This window comes from Ascidia mentula, chromosome 1, assembly GCF_947561715.1.
Source record: "Ascidia mentula chromosome 1, kaAscMent1.1, whole genome shotgun sequence".
NCBI lineage: Eukaryota > Metazoa > Chordata > Ascidiacea > Phlebobranchia > Ascidiidae > Ascidia > Ascidia mentula.
Window position 1 is genome coordinate 2,942,137 of NC_138566.1, and position 21,046 is coordinate 2,963,182.

Here is a 21,046-nt window from a genome sequence, read left to right on the forward strand (position 1 = left end):
ACGCTCTCTTCAAGGAAGCCGCGCGTATTTCAAACTGTTGGACTTCGTGTATGAGCCCAGTTTAATAATGCGGCTTTAGCAAACTTGTAATATGATCGTTAGTTAGATATCCTTGCTGCCAAACGTAATGTTTTAAACACTAACAATCTGGTGCAAAAACTAACGTGGGTTGCATCGTTTAGGATGTGTAAGGTAGAATGTGAACAAGCAATATTGACCATCTGTCATTCGTCGTATTTTCAGTTTTGTGCCATTTTTGCAAACCATTGTAATGTAATTGGAAATTTGCATTGAGCGCGCAGGGAACGAGTGGTGTGCGTGGGTAGTTCTGAAGGAAATATATATTCTTGTGGGCAATGAAGGCTGAAGCACATCCACTTATGGAACAATAAAACAATGACTTTAGTTATTTGACTTATCCTCTGCATACCATAAACACACACACTAGTTTTTAGGAGCCCAAGGGCTCTGTAATCAGCAACGACCGATGACGTACTTAATCGATATCATCGAATCGGGAGCCGTACTAAGAAATGGGCCCACAGTTTACCACGGAAACATCAATAGGTGGGACAAAGCAGCTGAATATCCGCAAATGGTCCTAAAGAGGTACTGCATTCAAATAAATGGTCGGATACCACGTGTTATATTGTTTGGAGCTCACGTGCGCCGGGTCGCAATGCTTTTTCCTGCACGAAAACCTTTAATTGTACGAAACAAGCACTGGCGTATTTAGCTGATAAATAAATAATAGAATTTCTCGTTACAGCGAATAAGCAAACAGTGCGTGTTGCGACCGATTTGCAAATTTATGACGTCATTAAACATTCGGATCCGACGGAATGCGGGCTGCAGGTATTCGGATTCGAACGAATCCAAATCTTTTTAGGGTAAGGATATCTCTGATATTTATAAATGCACATAATAATTAATGACTTCGCCCGCTAATGTCATCCCTTCCCTAATATTGTCAGTGGAGCAGAATGTAGTTTTGGCTCAAATTTATTCAGCAGCAAGTTCATAGACTGGGTACAAAATTGTTGATTTTTTTTACTAGTGGAGACTGTGACGTTTATGTCGCATACGTAAGCATTTTGATATTTCTTACAATAATCGTTCGTCATGTTTTTAGCATTAACACTCAAAGGAAAGCAATCAAGAAATAGAAATATAATACTATGAGCAGAATCAATTTAAAATAATTTATACGAGGAAATACAGTGCATGGCGTCATATAAGACGACAATGGTGCCTTAAAGCAGTTTCAAGTGGTTCTGTAAATTCCAAAATTTGTTTGTGACAAAAAAGTGATCGCATTCTGCGGTGTCAGCTGTTCACGTTTTTACGTTGTTCGGTGACGCCAGGTTGATATGAGGGCAAGGAGATCACGTGGTAACATATACTGATATCAGATTATTATTTCATAATGTCCCTCGTCCGGCGGTAGAGCTGCAGGTCCAGCCATGGGGTTCAGATAAACACTTTCATCTCCAGAGAACTCGGCTTCTCGTGAAGGTGGTGATCGACGTTGATCATTTACGCTGCAACAAGAAATTACATCATCACTTAAACACAAGCCTAAAATGATTACAAAGATTTAATCCTCACTTCATGGGTTGGCCTTCTGGGGTCTCATCAGCTGTTGCAACCATCTCCATTCCTTCGGGTTTCGCGACTGCACAAAACATATATGTCGTGATATTGTGAAGAAAGTCGTGTATTCTTTGCATGGTCGCGTTAATTCTAACAAGTTACAATGCTTGTGTGCTGTGAGGTTGGATTTGAGCAAATTAAACGCTGGGAAAAAGGGAGCCTGGGACAGTGATTGCAGCGATATGGTTTCAGTGAGGAAATGACGTCATATCTACCGACAACAACAGAACGGGGCAACAAACCGATATATCAAGATAAGGTTACGCACATATATAACTGACAAGCATAATTCGTTATTCTCCGTGGATTTCTCATGGGCGCAACAAAAGCGAACAGGGTGTTTCAAATTACAATCATATGCGAGTTAAATACTTACTTCTCCTGGAGGCTGCAAGGCGATGACGTCGAACCCCAACAATCACACCCGCTACTATCATAACAACAAACACAACCAACACTATTGGTAGAATGATAACAAGTACAGATTGTGATTTGTTGTTGTCGGGAGAATTGTTCACAGAAGTTGTTGATTCGTTGACCAATGTTAGCTCTACTGTATCCACAGCATTAAACGGAGGTCCGGAGTTGATCGCGTATTTTCCAAGATCTTCTGCAAAAACCTGAAAATATTGGAGAGTTTATGGAGGATGTGGTGCAGGCGTAAGTCACTAAACAACACCTTGTCAAGGAGTGAGATGATTTCGTTCGACGTGAGGTTTGAAGTTATAACCATGTTTTTCATGGTTGTTCCTCCTGTTATGAAATGTGTTATGTTAACTAAGTTGTACGACTTCAATTAACATTAGTGTGAGTGTAACATTGGTGAGGACAATATACAAGTACTCAGAAACATTTCCGTTTTCCAACGCATTATATCACAAAGAAATAGGCCCTTGTGAGGTACTTTGAGTTTAAAGTAGTGCCTCGTGATAGGACAAATACAAAAATGCAACAAAATTGCTTGGGATGAACAAACCTGGCTTGGTAACTTGCACTTTACCGTTTCCAACAATGGGTGGATTCGATGCAAATCTTAAAGTGACAGATATTTCCTGGTGTAAGGTGACTGTTTTTCGAATTATTATTTCAAGGATTTTGGGCGGATCTGCAAGAAATGATAAGAGTTTAAAAAATCTCGAACGGCATTTTGAACCGGGTTCGTATTTTCAGTAGGGTCGATTTCTATACGGGGCAACCATCATTATGATAAATACGTGGAGTTAACCAAAAACAAAGCGAGGAAGTTGCGATAAAATAAACCCAATTTATTAAACGAAGATTTCTATCGATAGTTGCGAAACTGAAAATGAGTAATTTGGAAATAACCCAGAGAAACTCCACACAACTATGGTGATATCTTAAAAATAGTTTTGCCCCCAATATTTAACTAGAGGATGTTAGTTGACAAAAAAAATCGCCAGGTAGCAAAAGTTTGAACGCGCCTGACTCGGCCACCTTACGAGGTAGCGACTTACTTTTTTCACACAAAGACAGATCACAGGCTGAAAAATTTGCATTAATATTCGAACATGAATATGATATGTTTGCTATGTCATAACCATAAGTAAACATCGATTCCCGCTGAAATCTTCAAGGGTAGATATTCTTTGGTGTCTGTACTATCTAAAAATATGAAACTTTTTCGCGAGAAAAAACGCGCACCCTCTCAAATTTGAAGAATATTAACCATAACCCCCATATTTTTCAACGCTCTGCGCTCGCAGCGAAAGGTAACAAAAAAATTTCCCAGTTAACAAAACTTTGGCCGCGTGTAACTCTGCCATCTTATAAGCCAGCGACTTACTTTTTTCACACAAAGATAGATCACAGGCTGAACTTTCCAACGAAAGAAAAATCAAAAAATTTGCATTAATTTTCGACTATGAATATGATATGTTTGCTATGTCATAACCATAAGTAAACATCGATTCCCCCTGAAATCCTCAAGGGTAGTTATTCTTTGGTGTCTGTACTATCTAAAAATGTTAAACTTTTTTGCGAGAAAAAACGCACACCCTCTCAAATTTGAAGAATATTAACCATAAACACCAAGTCATCTGTGTATCTCCTCGTGGTGCGACTGGAAGCAGCTTCGGCTGACCAAACACAGAGGCGACTTTTGAAAATATGGGGGTTATGGTTAATATTCTTCAAATTTGAGAGGGTGCGCGTTTTTTCTCGCGAAAAAGTTTAATATTTTTAGATAGTACAGACACCAAAGAATAACTACCCTTGAGGATTTCAGCGGGAATCGATGTTTACTTATGGTTGTGACATAGCAAACATATCATATTCATATTCGAATATTAATGCAAATTTTTTTTTGATTTTTCTTTTGTTGGAAAGTTTAGCCTCTATCTTTGTGTGAAAAAGTCGCTACCTCGCGGCCGAGTCACGCGCGTTCAAACTTTTGTTAACTGGCGATTTTTTTTTGTCAACTAACATCCCTCTGGTGTGGCAAAGAAGATGTTAAGAAAATGTTGTTTTGTTGACACCAAAGACCAACATTTTTGAGGCAATGTATCATGAAATGCATTTTCCTGTTTTTTGCGTTGTCACTGCTTACTTCCGGATGCACATTTGGAGACGAGTATGTCATGTCATTAAACTTTGCAATGTTTCTGTAAAACTTTCTTTAAATTGAAGTATGTATGTGTTCATTATTGATACTACATTCTGCAACTAAAGTTTTCAGCATGATTGATCGAACAATCACGGAAATTCTATTTAACAAGGTCTTCGAATGATGACATGCTGCATCCTTACGAAGACCATTGGCGTTTCAAAAGACAATCTTCAGTAAAAATAACACAGAAAATTGTCAATATTTCGGAGTATGAAACTTGGAGTGCACACAACTCATCCGCGTATATTCCAGTAGCAAATACAAGGCAAGTAGGCTACATTTTCTGCTATGACTCAAGTAAATATTAATGTGGCGTAACATTTACTTGAACTAACGTTGTGAACACTACATAATGGTCATATTGTAACTCAGTTACTTTGTTGCTGATATTCGTCCGTTCCATCGCTATGTCAGCGACACACATGTATACGGCCATCAGACTGTGATCAACAACCCACTGAAAACTGTAAGTTTTTTGGAGACAAGTAGGAATGGATGCAGCAGAAAGACACAAGCTACTGTTGTTGAGGCGGCCAGAAAATAGTATGTTGTTTCATTGTATATATGCTAGTATGTATGACGCTTTGATGCCATCAAGTTTATGGTTGTGTTTTACAACAACTTTTTTCACAAATACAAAATGTTAGACAACAATGCAAATTTTCTCAGTGCTATTTTATTTAAATTTTGTTTGTTTCAGTAACTGCATTGTTGCTCAAAACGGCGGATATTTCAACACAAAAACTCTTTCATGTTATGGAAATGTTGTCAGCAATGGAAAGTTTATTCAAACTTCCGATATTCATAATGTTCATTTTGGTCTCAACTCTGCAGGATCAATAATTACAGGGTAAAAAATATTTGCCCAAGCTAGCGTTAGAACTTTATTGCTGTAACATTCTGCCTACTTGACTGTTAGGTACTTGACTAAAGCTGATGCTCGCATGATGAACTTTACGCAGCTTATTGGTGGTGTGATATGGCTAGTTCGGAATGGTATGTTGCCTCTGTTCTTGTCTGTAACCCCATTTAATCCTCAATATTTTATAAGTTTCATTGTTAATTTTAACAGGAAGTTACTGTTTTTGTCTTTGATTTTCTAGGAACATCTTTTGTGGAAGAATCACTGAAACTAGAGGACAACGCTGAAGAAACTGGAACTCTAAAGTAAGTACTTGTGTGCTTTTAAACTGAGTTTCGATTAAATATGACTAAACATTAGTTGAGGTGTGATTTTTAACATCTGCTTTCAGTTAGTATGTGTATCTTTTCACCTCTTCAGTTTATGTTTCTTACAAATGTTTTGCATTAAATTCAACATCTTCAGTTTATGTGGTAATATTACAGATATTTTGCTGATGTACAATCTGCCAGAACAGCTATTGGCCACGATAAATATGGGCATGTTGTTTTAGTACAAGTGGATGGCCAGACCAAGACAAGGGGCCCAGACCTGTTTGGATTTGCCAAGTAAAACCCAACCTGTGTTGTTGTTATTGTGAATGTTTAACTTCGTCCTGTTGGACTCTTGAAGTTTCAGACACTTTTCTTTAAACTTTGAGGAAGCTTATAGCAATGTTTTTATAAACTTGAGATGCAATGTTATTTTGCTGCTTGTTACAATGTGTTTCTCAAGCAAAATTTTTTTTTTTTATTTTAAAGGTTTTTAATTGATGAGCTAGGTCTTGTGAATGCAATCAACTTGGACGGTGGTGGATCAGCCACCTTGGTATTAAACGGAAGTCTAGCAAGCTATCCATCCGATCATTGTAAGAATAACCCGAAGTTTCGGTGTCACCGTAAGGTATCAACAATGATATGTGTGCATCGTGCTATATGTGGCCCAGACTGTCAACATGGATCATGCCAGGATGGAAGGTTTTAAGCTGAAATAAATTGATTTTGGGCATTTGCTTAACTGTTCTTTTTTTTCAAGGTGCATTTGTGATTTGAATTGGGATGGAGATATTTGTGATATTTTAAAATGTTCTGTAAATAATTGCACTGGAAATGGTAATTGCACGAAAGGTAGGAGATGGTATATGAGTTAAGAGATCACCAACAATGCAATAAACACGTTTTTTTTTCATAATTAATCACAATCGCTACATTAATTTAAAGTCTTCAACCATTGTCTTTTTTTGTTAAGTGGGCTGCAGATGTCATCGTGGTTGGCATGGCGACCGGTGTAATATTCCATGTGAGCAGGGGTCATTTGGGTTTAACTGCTCACAGATTTGTCGATGTGAGCATCATTCTCACTGTGATCGCAAAGATGGAACGTGCCACTGTTTACCTGGTTATGAGGGAGCTCTTTGTGATGAAAGTAAGTTAATTTTGAAACTGGACCATAACATATTTTACACTAAGACAAGGGGTTTTGTTAAAAATATCTGCAAATTTTGCCCAGGACCCTCCTGATCAATGGGTAGTTAATTGTTTTTAAATGTGCTCTATGACAGAATGTCCACCAGGAAAGTACGGCAGCAATTGTTCTTTCAACTGTCATTGTAGCGATTCATGTTTGTGTGATCCTGGGACTGGTTCATGTCTTCAAAGAAGTCGAGTTCCAACCCTGCTTTATCAGGATTTTGTCAACTGTACGTGCTTCGTTACTTGTATAATTCAAGACATGTTTTTTTGCAATTAAAGCGCCTTGTTTTTTGTTGCCATAGTGACGAGGTGCGTTGCCGCCAATTTTTGGAACATGACGTCACAAGTACATGAAACTTCAATAGGGTTTTATTTGAAAGATGACAAGTAAGTTAAAGCAACAGTTCAAGGTTAATGTAATGTACCTACTTTCTACTTTCATTCAACGGTAAATGGTATTGTCACGTCACAAGCGCGTCAACAAAATTCACCGAGAGTATTGATAGGCTAACGAGTTTTTTGTGTAAACAGCAGTGATGAAAATTGTTTCGTGTGTAGGTTTATATTATCTCTATTGTGTGGGACCGTCGGAATCTTGGTGATAAGTTTAACTGCGAACTTTTTGTTGCTGTGGCGGAATTATGCGAAGAGCGACGACGGCCAAATACCCTTTTCCGAATATTGCGAAACCAGCGAATCTTCGTCGGGTGATGACGTCAAACCGAACAATGAAAATAGAAACGACAGCGATTGTGACGAGACAACTTTTTATCCAAATAATTTTGGATCCCTTTGGACCGGATTGACGTCAAAGTTTTTTCGTAACTCGGAAACCAAATACCAGCCCCTTGGAACAACTGACGAATTTCTTGAACTGAGTGAAATAACTCCGCTGCAAAAATAGCGTGGCCTGCACCTTGTGCCTCGTAGAGCCACCGTATTAGTTCCAACGGGTCGTGGTCATTATTTGATCCCTCCTTCGTCTCTTCTTCACTCGACTGCAATTGATGTTACTACAACTTTAATTTTTATTGCTTGACCGCTTTTCAAGGTATGCAGGCAAATTAAGTAGCAAAACAAGCTACCTTTGTGTCGTAAGCAGAGAAAGTTGTTGCCTTGTTTCTACTATGACAGAAAAACTTTGTGCAAAATGGCATCGATCTCTTCAGGTTACTGTGAAAACTGCTTTTTTGTTTTCAGATTTTTTTTTTTTCTCGAGCAGAGATCGAACCGTCGATATCTTGTATGCTTTATTGGCATTTCAATTTAAGATTCAATCTATATGAACTTTCACGAAATACTTTCATAATTACCTAGTATGACGTCACAATACCTGAATCGGGGATCCCCGAACACGCAACCCTGCCGTGCTGGTAACCAATGGAAATAAACGTTTCCACTTATTTCCTTTTTGCAAGATACTTTGTTTGTTCACAATCAAATGTAGAACGTTGCATGGAGGCCGCACAATTTCAATACGTGTTGCGCACCCGCGACACCAAGTGGCTATAGTTCCTCATTGTTGTATGGTGTTTTGATTTATACTAGTGTGCAATAGATTGTCGAAGTGGGTTGTGTGACGTATTCAGTGATGTCATCCTTCCCAAATAAAATGAACCTTACTGTTTTGTAGCGTGGACCATGAGCCGAATTTAAAGGTTTAACTGCACGCAAACTTGCCGAGCTGCATATGCAGTAGTGCACAATGCTTCGACCTCTGAGATCTTATCAGTGCATCTGCTGGTGACTGTAACACTTAACTTGCCTTTTTTCCGTAACTCTGGGACCAAGTACAATCCTCTGTGAACAACTGACGAATTTAACGAAATCACTGCCATGCGAGTTTTCAGAAGAGGAATTCCCATTAACAACGTAAATTTTTTTGGTAGTCAGCATTAGCAATCGACTTTCTGGAGATTATGTCCCTGTACGCACGATGCAGCATTGGAGTTTCGTAAAAACAGATTCTTTTATTTCAGTAACTATAAAGACAAATGTTATTGCATAACGCATGTTGTTGTTGCTCAGTAACGGTGATGAACAAGGACGATTGTGACGTAATTCTGCCGTATTGTTACTTCTTGCGAAGAAAATAATTTTCTCTGTTTGTATTTCGGTTGTCAGGAATCAATTTCTGCTGCAAGATTTGCAACAAAAGTGAAATTAAACATTCGTTTTTCCTGAAAGTTATGGCCAACGCAAATATCCTCGTGTCAAACGCAGTTTATTGCAAAGAAAGCATGTTTCGCTAAAAAGCATCATCAGTTATAAATAAAAGGGTTTGGTAAAAATATGGTTGAAACCCAACGTACGTGGGTCGGACGTGGCGTGAAAAAATTTAACGCATCTTTCGCATTCTCTTCCGAAAATAAATGAACAGCGAGTCGTTTTGCTGCAGATTCTAAACGCCCGGCCTGCAATTGCCAGACCTCACAGAACCTCTCCAACTATTTTGAAACATAGCCATTATTAGTCATAATTGCATAACGACCGCAATTAAACCAATAGATACAATACACTTTAACATTATTCGGAAAAACGCAAACAAAACACAACTACAAAGCAGCAATAAGATATATTTGCAAACAAATGAATCAAGCACTGTAACAAAACAATAACCATCCAATTTAAGTGTTTTGGCATATATGCATATATATATATATATAGGGACGACGGCAAATGTGCTAAAAGTTGTTTTTTTATATTCTATATCGTTCAACTTTAAACCAAACCGGGAGCTTGATTTTTCAAATCTCGCTCTGACTTGTCAGGAAAAAGTGGCTGATTCAGCTAGGCTGCAATGCCTGGGCTGCCAAGCCTGCAAACCTAATGATCACGATACGATAGCTGTAATCGCCAAGCAAGGACCTGCGCAGTAGGGCGATCCTGCCAATCATGCTATTGCATGTAATATACTGCTATATCGTTTAATTTACAATTTGCGGGAGTAATATATTTTCGGCTGCAACACCACGTTTGAAGTTCCACCTATAATTTACTTCCGAGTGATATTTGTCCAAATCTTATGTCAGAGGCTGATTCTTGAAGATATGATCAATGTTTGAGATTTCGAAATTGGGAAAATCAACCTCAAAGTAAAACTAAAGTGAGAAATGAGTTAAGGTGTAGACCTACACGTAACATATTCTGTTTGGTGTTCAATGAATTCTGCTAGGTAAAAATGTTATGCCTTCAGCACTAAACATGGTTGTTCCAGTAACTTCGTATCCATACAAGTTAAATACAGAGAGTAAATCTGTTTGGAACACGTAGCACTTTTGAAACTGATCAAGATCCCTAAGCGGATAAGGTCCACCTGACCATTCAGCTAAATTGTATCTTCTTCCTCTAAACCGTAGGTCTATCACGTTGCCAATGTCTTTTCCAAATGCACGATCGCCGCTTTTCTTGATGGTTTCTCCGACGAAATCGATTTCTTTCTGATCGCAGTAGTCAGAAAAGTTGCAAAGCAATATGGGATTGCGCGATTCCACAGCAAACGTATTGATTTGAAAAGTCACCTCGCACATTTTAAGTTAATATAAAGGTGACTGAGTTGTCTCTGATAAGTTAGCAAAGAGCTGTAATTTAGCAGGTTTATAAGAAGTGTAGCAATGTACAAGTAATGAAGCATATTATATCGACCAATGGTATCATTCAATAAAATAACATAGCTTGCATCATAAGTGGTCATTATCTGTCTCTTTTTCACTGAACTTCTCTTTCCTGTTTGGCCCACCTTCCTTGGCACTTTGGGGTCATAAACTGTTCACAATTTTGAAAATTTAAGAGATGAATTGCGCTTGTTAGTTTTAAGTTTATCCAAGGTTTACGCTCAAGTTTATTGTGGCTGTATGCTACACGATCTCTAATGCGCACAAAGGCAACATTACAAAGTCATGTATGTTGCTGACATGCAACTGCAACTACCTTCCCTTCATAGAGTGCAAACGTCCAATCAAACATTAACTCGTAATTGGGACGTTTGATGGCTTTTGTTTCGTTCTCGTAAAACGAGAAACCTATACAAGTTATCGTAAAAACCCAATCAAATAAACTCCTTTATAACTTACACTAAAAACAATTGAAACACCCGTCTTTGGTTTTCTTTGGTCAAAACTCGCGGCAAGTTTCGTGTTAAAAAAAATTAACGTTGTCACAAAGTCTCTCACTCGTATTTTTCTATGACGGTTTATTAACGACATGTTTGCGTCACTTAAACTTATTCGTATTTTACGCCGGTATTGTGCGAGTTAATAATTGTCAACACAATTAACCTTGAAAAGAGTGCAACCAACAAATAACATCGAAGACCTATCAGGGTCGGTATATTTCAACTCTTACTTCCACAAACAAACTTGAAGGTAATGTTGTCCCATAAAATACGAATCGAGCTTCTTTTTAACATTTTGTTTCTCACGCAAAGGGAAGTATTACTTCTCGATTCCTTCTCTCTTAAAAAGCATTCCATCCTTGTCAAACACATCGAAGCCACGCAATAAGTTCCAGCCCCCGGTTTCAAAACTATCCAATAAATCCACATTAAACTTCTCATACCAAGCCCGGGGTTTATTGGGGTGATTGTCAATTTCCACGGTAACCCCCTCAACCCCACCACTCTGGATGTATACATCTGGTTCCTCGGGGATTTCCCTTCCGTAATGGGTTTTGCAAAGCTTCTTAATCTGCTGGTAAACCTCGTTTTTCAGTTGAGGGTCAATTGTTATGTTGATGGTGCGCGATTTGGCGTCTGGTTCGTCTTGAAATGTAGGCTCAACGAAGATTTGCATGTGAACCATTTCTCTACTGATTTTGCTAACAATAGCTAAGATCAAGTATTACAAACCTTACTCTAGAATCATGAAACGAGCATTACCACCATTTTTTGCTATGTGAAACTTTAACAAAGGAACTGAACCTCATGCATGCTATGTTGTAAACGTTTAAATGTGAATCCCAATTCGTTTCGGAAGTTTGCGACAAATATCTGGCAGGATGCAAATTTGTTCAGACATCTATCTCATCGTTTACAACCAAAGTGCTGTTTAAGCCTTGGGTTAACTTTTGTTAAGCTCTAGTAAGAGGTTAATAAGATCAAATATTTTGGTTCATATTCTGCAGCACAGAGAGAATATTTTCACATTTTAAGCTGATGACAGAGCTTAGCCTTGCGTTTATCAAATCTCGTTTCTAGACTATACCTTTTTTCTCCACTCGAGCGTAAATTCTTTTGTTCACTTCAGCCGAAATCAAATCACCAACGACGCCACCTGAAGTAAAGCTAACGGAACCACACAAAGTGCGTTGAATTTAAAAAGGGTTTTACGTCAATAGTTTTACTTGTAGAATGGGATGTTTAAATTTTTTCATTTAACTTCAACACATTTGCACTGAATTATTGTCTGGGCAGCGCGGATTCATGACCACTATAAAAAGTTCAAACAAATCGTCGTGATATTATGTGTTAAGTCGTATTTTTCAATATATGCACCGGAAACCAGAAAACATACTTGAAAAAGTAGTAGTCTTCTTAAATAAAATCATCTACCATTAGAGCAGTGGTTTGCATTTTTTGTATTCATGTCACATATAATCTTTCAAGCGAATTATCCCAAATGTAGAAATTTATAGGCCGATTTATGGAAAAAAAATTGCCCAATTGCATTTACACCGAGTGAGTTGTTTGCGTTACAGAGAGAGAATTTTGTGGTATTTAGTTATAAACACTACTAATGATCAGAATGTTGCCTTGAAGCAAAAAAGATATATTTTAGTGAAGTGTTTGTTAATTTTGCCTTTACCGGTACCATGAACCTCCAGGAGTAACGTAAAAGCACTACCCTTGACATGTTCGTTTTCGTTCTGATTACGGAGAAAAATGTATTCAAGACATTTTATGTTTGTTAGTTTATGTAGCGTTGTTAACATGTTTTTCCTTAAACTAGGAATTAAGGGCGAAGTGTGAACTCATTTATTTGAAATATTTGCAGCATAAATAGAACATGCATTGCAAAATGACGCTACTGTCCTGCAATCCCTTCAAATTGGAAAAAACTATAGTTTCAATGTAGGCAAGCGATTTGCATTTTTTTAGCTTGTAAAACAATTGATTTAAGGCATTTAACTCAGAAATGAGAAATAACCCTTTCTTTCAACAGCATTCAGTAAACCTCCAGATTATTAGAACTATAGCCTAAGCCTACCAAAGCAAAATGCTGCAAATTATGCCTATTGGAAAGCTGCAGACGGGGTGTGTACATGCACTGTTTCGACCTGTAAGGTGCGTGTACACACCCTGTCTGCAGCTTTGCAATATTATGGCTTTTTTTGCACATATATGCCTATTGGGTTGTAAACATTTGGGCGTGGTGTTCTTTCTGTGAAACAAAACATACAGACCTTCGAAATGCATTCAGCTTACTCATACCATATTTTTAAAAATGTTGTGTGTGGACTGTGGAGAATATATCTAAATTTGCAAAATTTTATCTGTAATCCATCTAAAAAAGTAACAAACAAGCTAGCTACATTAACATGTTAAAAAATTTCTTTGTCAACAGTTGCAAAAAAAGTCTCATTGTTTTGTCCCAGGTTGGAACCAACTAAAAACAAAATAACTATTTTTAAACAAACATGGCTTCATCATTAATTAGAATCTGCTCAAAATCAAGCACCATTTGCCGAAGACTGGTTTCGCAACCACAATTTGTTCGAAACTATGCAGAAGCAGCTGCAGCCCCAGCAGCCCAGGCTGGCCAGATGATATTCACATTTGCTGCACCAGAAGAGGTATTTTGTGTTTAGTCTCTTTAGCCCATGTTTCTTGTGGAAACAAAGTCTTTTGCTTTAAATTGATACAAACCATTAGAAACGTAACTGTCATGTATGAATTCACTAGCTAACAAACCTTGTAAACTTGTTAGTATGTTGCTACTAGACAGGCGTAAACCTTAATTATTATCATACTCCTGTATTTTCAGGCATTTTACAATTCTAGCACCAACGTGAAACAAGTTGATGTTCCAACTGGGACTGGTTTTATTGGTATCCTTGCCAACCACGTCCCAACATTCGGAGTTTTAAAACCGGGAGTTCTCACGGTTATGGAAAGTGAAGGCCCTGTCAACAAATTTTTCGGTATGATGTGAATTTTACTGAAATTGAATAACTGTGAAAAGCTGCTCGCTAGGCCTTCCTGTTCTGTTAGTTTTTGCTTCAGTTTTTGCAATGTGCTGATGCAGTTACTTAACAAATTAGGAAGCTATATGTTTGAACATAAACAATGGTATAAATTTGTTGTAATGACATAATGTTTGACTATAATGCAAACAACATAACATACAAATCTGCTATTAGGCCAAAACAGTGGCCCTGTCACTATAAAAACATTATTGGCTCTGTTGCTTATACAGATTTGCAATGATGAACAGCCTAAACTCTCAATAAGTTAAAGCAGGGGTTCTTAACCTGGGGTCCATGAACCCCCAAGGGGTCCGAGAAGATGCATTAAGGGGTCCATGAGACGAAATAAAATTATTTCGAAAATCCACGTATTTTCCTCTGTCCATAAGGTATCGCTGTCCACGAATTTTAATTTTTCGACATTTGCAATGTGTTGCTTGCAAAGGGGTCCATAGCTTTTCAAAGAATGTTTTAGGGGTTCGTGATCCAAAAAAGGTTAAGAAACACTGAGTTAAAGGATCAGTTGTACTTGTATCTATTAGTATACTTGTTGCAATGTTATACTTTTTATAACAGTAAGCAGTGGAACATATGCTGTAAATGAGGACTCAACAGTTCAAATAACGGCAGAAGAAGCGGTCCCATTAGATGCACTGGACAAGGACGTAAGTAGATGCATGTTTAAAGTTGAAGATATAATACACAAACATAAAATGCTTGATGTGATACAATCTTTCGACCCAACATTCTCATAAATGCTGTACCGCCCCCCAAACACAACAGAACAGACAAAAAACATAACGAATTTATTTGTTGCTTGTCAATTAATACACATTCCATCGTGTACGTTTCAAAGTAAGAGCGGAGACAATTATGGAAAGGTGCTCGCGTACCACCTAGAATGCGTTCACATACCACTAGTGGAACAGCTTGTACCACCAGTTGGGAAACACTGACTTAGGCTATAAGAGAAAATTTGCCCCATCACCAATCGCCCAGTTAGTCTCCAGCCACTTTGAGAACCACATATATATGTGCTTTGTTATAAACTTTGCAAGCCATAAATATATACATCTATGTCCTTACAGTTAGCAAGATCGGGGTTGCACAAAGCTCAGTCTGAGTTCTCAGCTGCCACCACAGACATGGGTAAGGCAGAAGCACAAGTTGCGATCCAAGCATATGAAGAAGTTCTCGCCGCATGAAAATTTCCCACAAATCAGTAAAAAATTTACAACTCCAATTCCATGAAATCCACAATTGTTTTGAAATATTCCTTGTAATAGTTTGGTTGTTGCTCCTATTGCTTGCTTTCGGTGAAATGCCACAAATAAAAGTTCGTTTTCCTCAAACTTATTCAAAGACAAAAGTGTTTTTCATCGGAACATTACGATTATTTTTGTAAACAGGCAAAAAACTACTATTTTCGTCTAAGCTCGGGACATTGTGCATCTACATTACAATGCAACTAAATCTCATGTATGTGGCTGGACGCTTTTATATACGAATAGCCTACGTCTCGTTCGGGCTGCACCCATATTCGCATCACATGCTTCCAACAATAAGAGAACACTTAAACCTATATGTTCTTTTAAAACGAAATAAGGTATCCGATCATCTTCAGGTTCTAGATCAGTATTTTCCACAAAAAATGATGGAACTGGGATTGTGCTGAACACTTAAGTATATTTCTATATTGGGCGATCAGATTCGGAAAGTACCTTTATGACGACAATCACATACCTCGTTTGGAGTTCTAACAATCATAACTGTTTGCATATTGCTTCAAAGTGATTTGCATTAAGCAAAAGATGTTTAATGTTTGAAACTCCGAACTATTGGAGGGTCCACCTAAAATTGTCTGAAAATTTACCCTGCGGTATGCTGCTAATTGCGTATTTCAATTATACAAATTACTTTCATACTCTATTGTCTTAGTCTTGTAAACCTTTGACATTTGATTGAAAGTAAAGCCCCATTAAACGTAAACAGTTCAAGTATGTATTTGATTTTATTACGCAATTTGAATCAGCGACTTACATGATTAAATTGAAAGACATCACGTTACAAAGTCAGGAGGCGGAAATTAAAATGACCAAGGCTTTTTGCAGGAAAGCATAACTCCGTCTGCAGCCTGTGGTCCGTCTGCGTTCAAGTTGTGCCAGGAATTAAGTCAGAAAACAAAGGACTACATGAGTGAAAAGCACAAACGCAACATACTTCACAAATTTTTTAAAAGAAAGTATATACTGCATTTAATTTTATTATAAAGGTGGTGAATCTACTACGAAATGATTAGGTGCGCTTCATGTATTCAATCAGTTAAAAAGTGATATTCAAATCGTGTTATTCCCTTACTGTCCATAAAGTGGGTGGAACTTGAAGGTCATGCCTTCTGCACTAAAAATAGTTGTCCCAGTAACAACTACAAACTTCAGCTGGAAAAGTTTGTCGAGTAAATCCGTTTGGAACACACAGCATCTTTCAAAACTACCACGTTTTTGCAACGGATTCGACGTTCCCGCTAATTCATTTAAACTGTGTGTTGTTGAGTTATTGAAGTGTCTTGAAAATGCGTGATAAGCACTTTTTTGGATCGTTTTCCCAAGCAAATCAAATATGTTCTTGTCTGGATTGTTTTCAGGAAAGTGGACCATTAACAATGGAAATTCCGACTCCTTGTCAAATGTATTTATTTGAAAGGCTACCTTGTCCATATTCGTTTTTGCTATGTTCTGCCTGTAATAAACCTTGTCGATTTTATAATTAAAGCATTCAAATACGAATTAAAACAATCCATAATTGGTTGAATCTAATTCACGGTGTCCAGCAGCGGGAAAACAAAGTTGCATAAAAAACTGAAACAAAACCGCGCTTTGTTAACCTGTTATACACCATTAACATGCAAGATACCTGTTATCATTGTCACTATTAGTTGTGCACTTTTTCAAAACTTTATCTTCACTAGAAATTAAAAACTGTACATCATATGTATTACTGCACAACTGTCGCCACTAACTTCATGTTGTTTGTTCAGTCGTCGACCAAACATACAGCAGCCTTCGTTTTATTGTTGATTAACTTTTATTGGTTGCTATGTATAGCTTGGTGGCTTCTGTTTGCTTTTTGTTTCATTAAGATCGATCATCCCATAGAAAGATCACAAAGTTCACACCGATTCATCACTGCAACATTTACACGAAGCTGGGAGTTCCTTGGTTATAATATATAATATTTTCATTCCAAAAGCGATCTTTTTCCAACGCCACTTGTTGTGCGCGACACAGGTAAAAACTTTACATTGTAATTTCCTCCAGTGTGACAAAGTGGTTTCAAATTACGTTTATCGTTGTGAAAACAATGTATTAAAAATACACAGGTGAATAAACTGACAATAAATATAAGCTACAACAAATGCGCATTTTAATACATCTGTAACAAAAATTCGTTATTCTTAAGCTAACAAAAATGTAATTTTTGTCACAGAAACGCTGTAAAGGATCCTCACATATTTGTAAATGTGACTGACGTAAATCAGTCGGTGCTCGTGGCTTCAGTAACCCTGGCACGCAAATAATTTAAGGAAAACTCTTTTTGGCCAAACAAGACAGAAGTTTGTTTGGCAAACTTATCGCACTTAATGGAGGCAAATCAGAACACGCAGGTCCGTTTTGTCCTCCAACAAATTGAAGAAATCTTGCTTTCATGGCGTTTTAACCATCGTCACCACAGCGGCAATGTTTCGTTTCGCAATTGCGCTTCGTCTGTCACTCTGACGTAACCAAGCATGTCTATGACGTCATTGCATTGCTCCTGAATATCAAACGTCTGTTTCAAGGTCAAACGTCTTCTCCATCCGTTTAAAACATCTTCAGCTTTTCGTATGGTGGCAAACGCGGATTTACCCGCAAGGTTCAAGGCGTTCTGTTTGAACAAAGGTGCTTTGTTACGTAACGTTTATCTACAAAAAGAATCTAATTTAAAGCGTCTTTATTAACAGAAACTATCTCTTTCTCTCAGTCGTGAAATCGGCAAAATTTCTACTTATTTTTTTACCTGTTTAATAACAGATTTTTCTATCCATTTCTCCACTTCCTGTGGCATCCTTTCGTCAATAAAACTGTAGATGTCTCTAGCAACATCTAGCGGTTGTCTTGTCACGTCTTCGTGTCTCACCCGGTAATATTTCACGTGGGGGAATTTTTCTGTAATTGACACGAAAACAAGTGAGTAGCAATTGACAAACCTGCTCGGAAATCACTTCCATATTATTGACAAAGTATATAACACAAGCACGATAGTACAAATACCATAAGGTTTATAAGGGCATGAGTTGCTGTGCATGTGACATTTCATAAAGTTTATTTCATTGGAAATTATAAAGCTCGAACTAACCTGACCATGACCGATCGACAAACTTAATGTTATTTTCCATTCGGTCGCACAAAATACTGGATACGTCCGACAGTGGCTCAGATCTTGCTTCATCATATGACAGCTACAAAACCAACGTAGCAAATTGAAATAAGTAATACAAACCTATCTCCCAAGTGACAACCAGACTGACTGAACGCCTATCCTCAGATAAGCAAATCAATTAAAATATTTAAACTAAAATCACGAAAAGTGGCTTGACTAAGTGTGTTGTGTTGCAACTTGTCCAACTGTTATACTTCACTATCAAACTTTATTTTGTTTTCATTCGAATAGGAGTTTCTAATAATGTTTAACTACCTTCATTCTCGATGACATAATTGCTCTGGGGTCACGCAGAAGGTGAATGACCTTGAGTTCAAGGACATTACGCGCGAGGTCACTGTCGAACAAACTCTCCAAGGTCGAAATGTCGCAAATCCTCAAAATCTTGAACGTAGCGAAGTCAGCAGTTCGACAGAGGTCAGACATCAAGGTCAAATCGACCGGAAGAACACAGTGGACGTCACGCTTGGACGGATCTTCGCATAAACCTATGTATCGGTCCATGAGCGGGAGATGACGTTCGATGAAACAAAGATTGTTTTTCGCGCATCCCGCGAACTGATCGGTTATGTTTGTGACGTGAAAAGCAGCTTTGTAGTCTCGGCGCAGGCTGGTCAGGTCGCAAGTGACCAGTTTTCGAAGGCTTTCGACGCGTTCCTCTACCAACGCGTTGCAAAGTCGCGTGTACGGAAAAAGAGGTTCAAAAAGATAGAATGTGAACGGATTCTGGTTGAACATCTCGCCGAGAAACGTTGATCCGGAGCGTTTGTTGGTGAAGAGGATTACAATCTTTTTCTTCTCTCGTTTCAGCGGTTCTGGGCTTTTCAGCGTGGCAACATGTATTTTTGAAGGTTCTTCCACTTTAACAGTCTTTATATTCTTCAGCCCCAGCACATGTTGACTCGATCCATGCCGAATATATTTTTGTGCGAGTTTTCTTTTCGGTAATGTGGAGTCTCCTTCAAAGTATCCAAGTCGCCAGAGTAATGACGCACAAGAAAACACCAACAGCACAAACAAACTTCTCCTCATCAACTGTACGAGGGATTGCGGCCGATACATTTTGCCCTCGATCGTTTCTACAACCTTGACTGATCGACTTCTGTATAAAAAATGGTTTATTTGATCCTGGTGCTGTTGGTCTCCAGGAAACTTCCTGAGATACAATTTCTATGAAAACTTCACCGGGTTTTCAGCTGTACTTATATTTTACTAACCTGAAACAAAGTAATATTTTATCAAACTTATTTAATTAATTATCGGGTTTACGCATAATCTTGTACTAATATATATATACATATTGAATGCCAGTTAAATGATAACAAAAACAACGCCAAAATTTGTTGAACTGCTGCACCCAGCAAGTATATAACAAAAATTCTTAGATTATCAGTTTGCAAAAAATACCTTGTTGTGCAGAAAAGCTGGTAAGGTATTCGCTTTCACAAAAACTTTTTGTGACTGTTCTGTCGCTGACAAACTTTCTGCTAGTGCTAACAAATCACCGATCAAATAACAGCAGCAATTGTGTTTACGATCTCTTATCTATGAAAATAGGACGTAGCAAAGCAGTAACAAAACCACGTGCTATGAAACCACATGCTTCACTGCGTATGAAGTTCAATTCCTTGCTACAATCTCACTCGCAACCGATCTACAGTGTGATAATACTGACTCGTATAGCTGGCCGTTATCTTTCGTACTTTGCCCCAGGCTAAATTTGACACGACGTAAATACAACTCGCTGTTGTTATCTGACTGCTGATTTTGGTCGGGTTTGCAGAAACCTTGTCGCAGACTATATAGTTTTAACATTGTGGAAGCGATACCACGCCAGCTTCTCTAACACATGCTTTTGAAGAAATAAACTGAAAAGTGTAAAATATTAACCATATTTGTTCCCTTGTGCAGTCATAGTGCCTTTGTAACATCTGTTCAACTCAGTAAATTTTAACTTTAACAGATTTTGCATCAAGTGTCGGAGTTTAAAAATTTCCAAACATACAAGACTTAAAGATGGACACGCAATCTGCATTTTTAAAAAATACCGTGTATCTGACTATCTAGCTATATTTTAACTGTTGCTCTCCGCAAGTAACTATATAGTCGTTAATCATATGATTTGCAGCTAAGCTGGATCAAAGTCACCTTTTCCTGAAAAGTCGGAGCAAGATATGAACAACCAAGCTCCCGGTGAGGTTTGAAACCACAACCCTGGGTATACCGGGCATAATGCTAGCTATAATGATCGAAATAAAATAGCTCACTAAGTATTAACCTCCGCAGTTGGCCGGTCGTGCCTTGTCATGTGATAGCATGCAACATTTCTGCGTTGTTAGATACGGCAGCGAAGATCCCATACAAAAATGTTAAGGTCGCCTGTTGGCAAATGCGCTTGCGTACCAATTTATCTTTGTCACAGTATAACCAATCCAACCAGCTCAGTCGCGAGTTGAAATCTCATTACATAATGACTGAAATGTGAGAGCTGGGATCGACGAACCTTCGCTGTGGGGAAGAAGAAGAAGGACATGAAACACTCTATGGTATCTGAGTGCAGTCACATGCCACGGTTGCTGCGTCAGAGCGCAACGAATCTAGTTTTTATGATAGAGGATTATCAGATGATCTGTGCACGTGCGGTTGACGTCGCTGAAAGTTTGGTTGACTTTTCAAATTAATTTCCTTCTTGGTGCAAATTAATCGGCTGTTTATTACAAAAACACTTCCGTG

At 38.1% G+C, this 21,046-nt stretch overlaps 4 protein-coding genes across 4 annotated transcripts; 2 read left to right on the forward strand and 2 right to left on the reverse strand.

Moving 5' to 3' along the window:
* Window positions 1–1,188: 1,188 nt before the first annotated feature.
* On the reverse strand, window positions 1,189–3,225 carry LOC145917838 (uncharacterized). Its single transcript, XM_083003134.1, has 6 exons — window positions 3,129–3,225; window positions 2,630–2,758; window positions 2,333–2,406; window positions 2,030–2,273; window positions 1,609–1,675; window positions 1,189–1,541 (listed from the first exon to the last, which is right to left on the reverse strand). Exons 1-6 carry the CDS (start codon window positions 3,223–3,225, stop codon window positions 1,409–1,411), a joined length of 744 nt encoding a protein of 247 aa, XP_082859260.1. The 3' UTR covers window positions 1,189–1,408.
* Window positions 3,226–3,394: 169 nt separating this feature from the next.
* Window positions 3,395–8,279, forward strand: LOC145901161 (N-acetylglucosamine-1-phosphodiester alpha-N-acetylglucosaminidase-like). The gene is made up of 13 exons (XM_082988913.1): window positions 3,395–4,243; window positions 4,389–4,544; window positions 4,652–4,822; window positions 4,980–5,129; window positions 5,199–5,275; window positions 5,383–5,446; window positions 5,627–5,749; window positions 5,942–6,157; window positions 6,216–6,307; window positions 6,429–6,605; window positions 6,742–6,879; window positions 6,955–7,039; window positions 7,211–8,279. The coding sequence occupies exons 1-13, from the start codon at window positions 4,179–4,181 to the stop codon at window positions 7,554–7,556; spliced, it is 1,860 nt and encodes a 619-aa protein (XP_082845039.1). The 5' UTR covers window positions 3,395–4,178; the 3' UTR covers window positions 7,557–8,279.
* Window positions 8,280–13,222: 4,943 nt separating this feature from the next.
* Window positions 13,223–15,190, forward strand: LOC145908368 (ATP synthase F(1) complex subunit delta, mitochondrial-like). The gene is made up of 4 exons (XM_082995634.1): window positions 13,223–13,441; window positions 13,633–13,789; window positions 14,411–14,499; window positions 14,923–15,190. The coding sequence occupies exons 1-4, from the start codon at window positions 13,286–13,288 to the stop codon at window positions 15,037–15,039; spliced, it is 519 nt and encodes a 172-aa protein (XP_082851760.1). The 5' UTR covers window positions 13,223–13,285; the 3' UTR covers window positions 15,040–15,190.
* Window positions 15,191–17,557: 2,367 nt separating this feature from the next.
* LOC145917839 (carbohydrate sulfotransferase 1-like) lies at window positions 17,558–19,375 on the reverse strand. The gene is made up of 4 exons (XM_083003135.1): window positions 18,569–19,375; window positions 18,230–18,332; window positions 17,891–18,039; window positions 17,558–17,758 (listed from the first exon to the last, which is right to left on the reverse strand). The coding sequence occupies exons 1-4, from the start codon at window positions 19,373–19,375 to the stop codon at window positions 17,558–17,560; spliced, it is 1,260 nt and encodes a 419-aa protein (XP_082859261.1).
* Window positions 19,376–21,046: the final 1,671 nt, after the last annotated feature.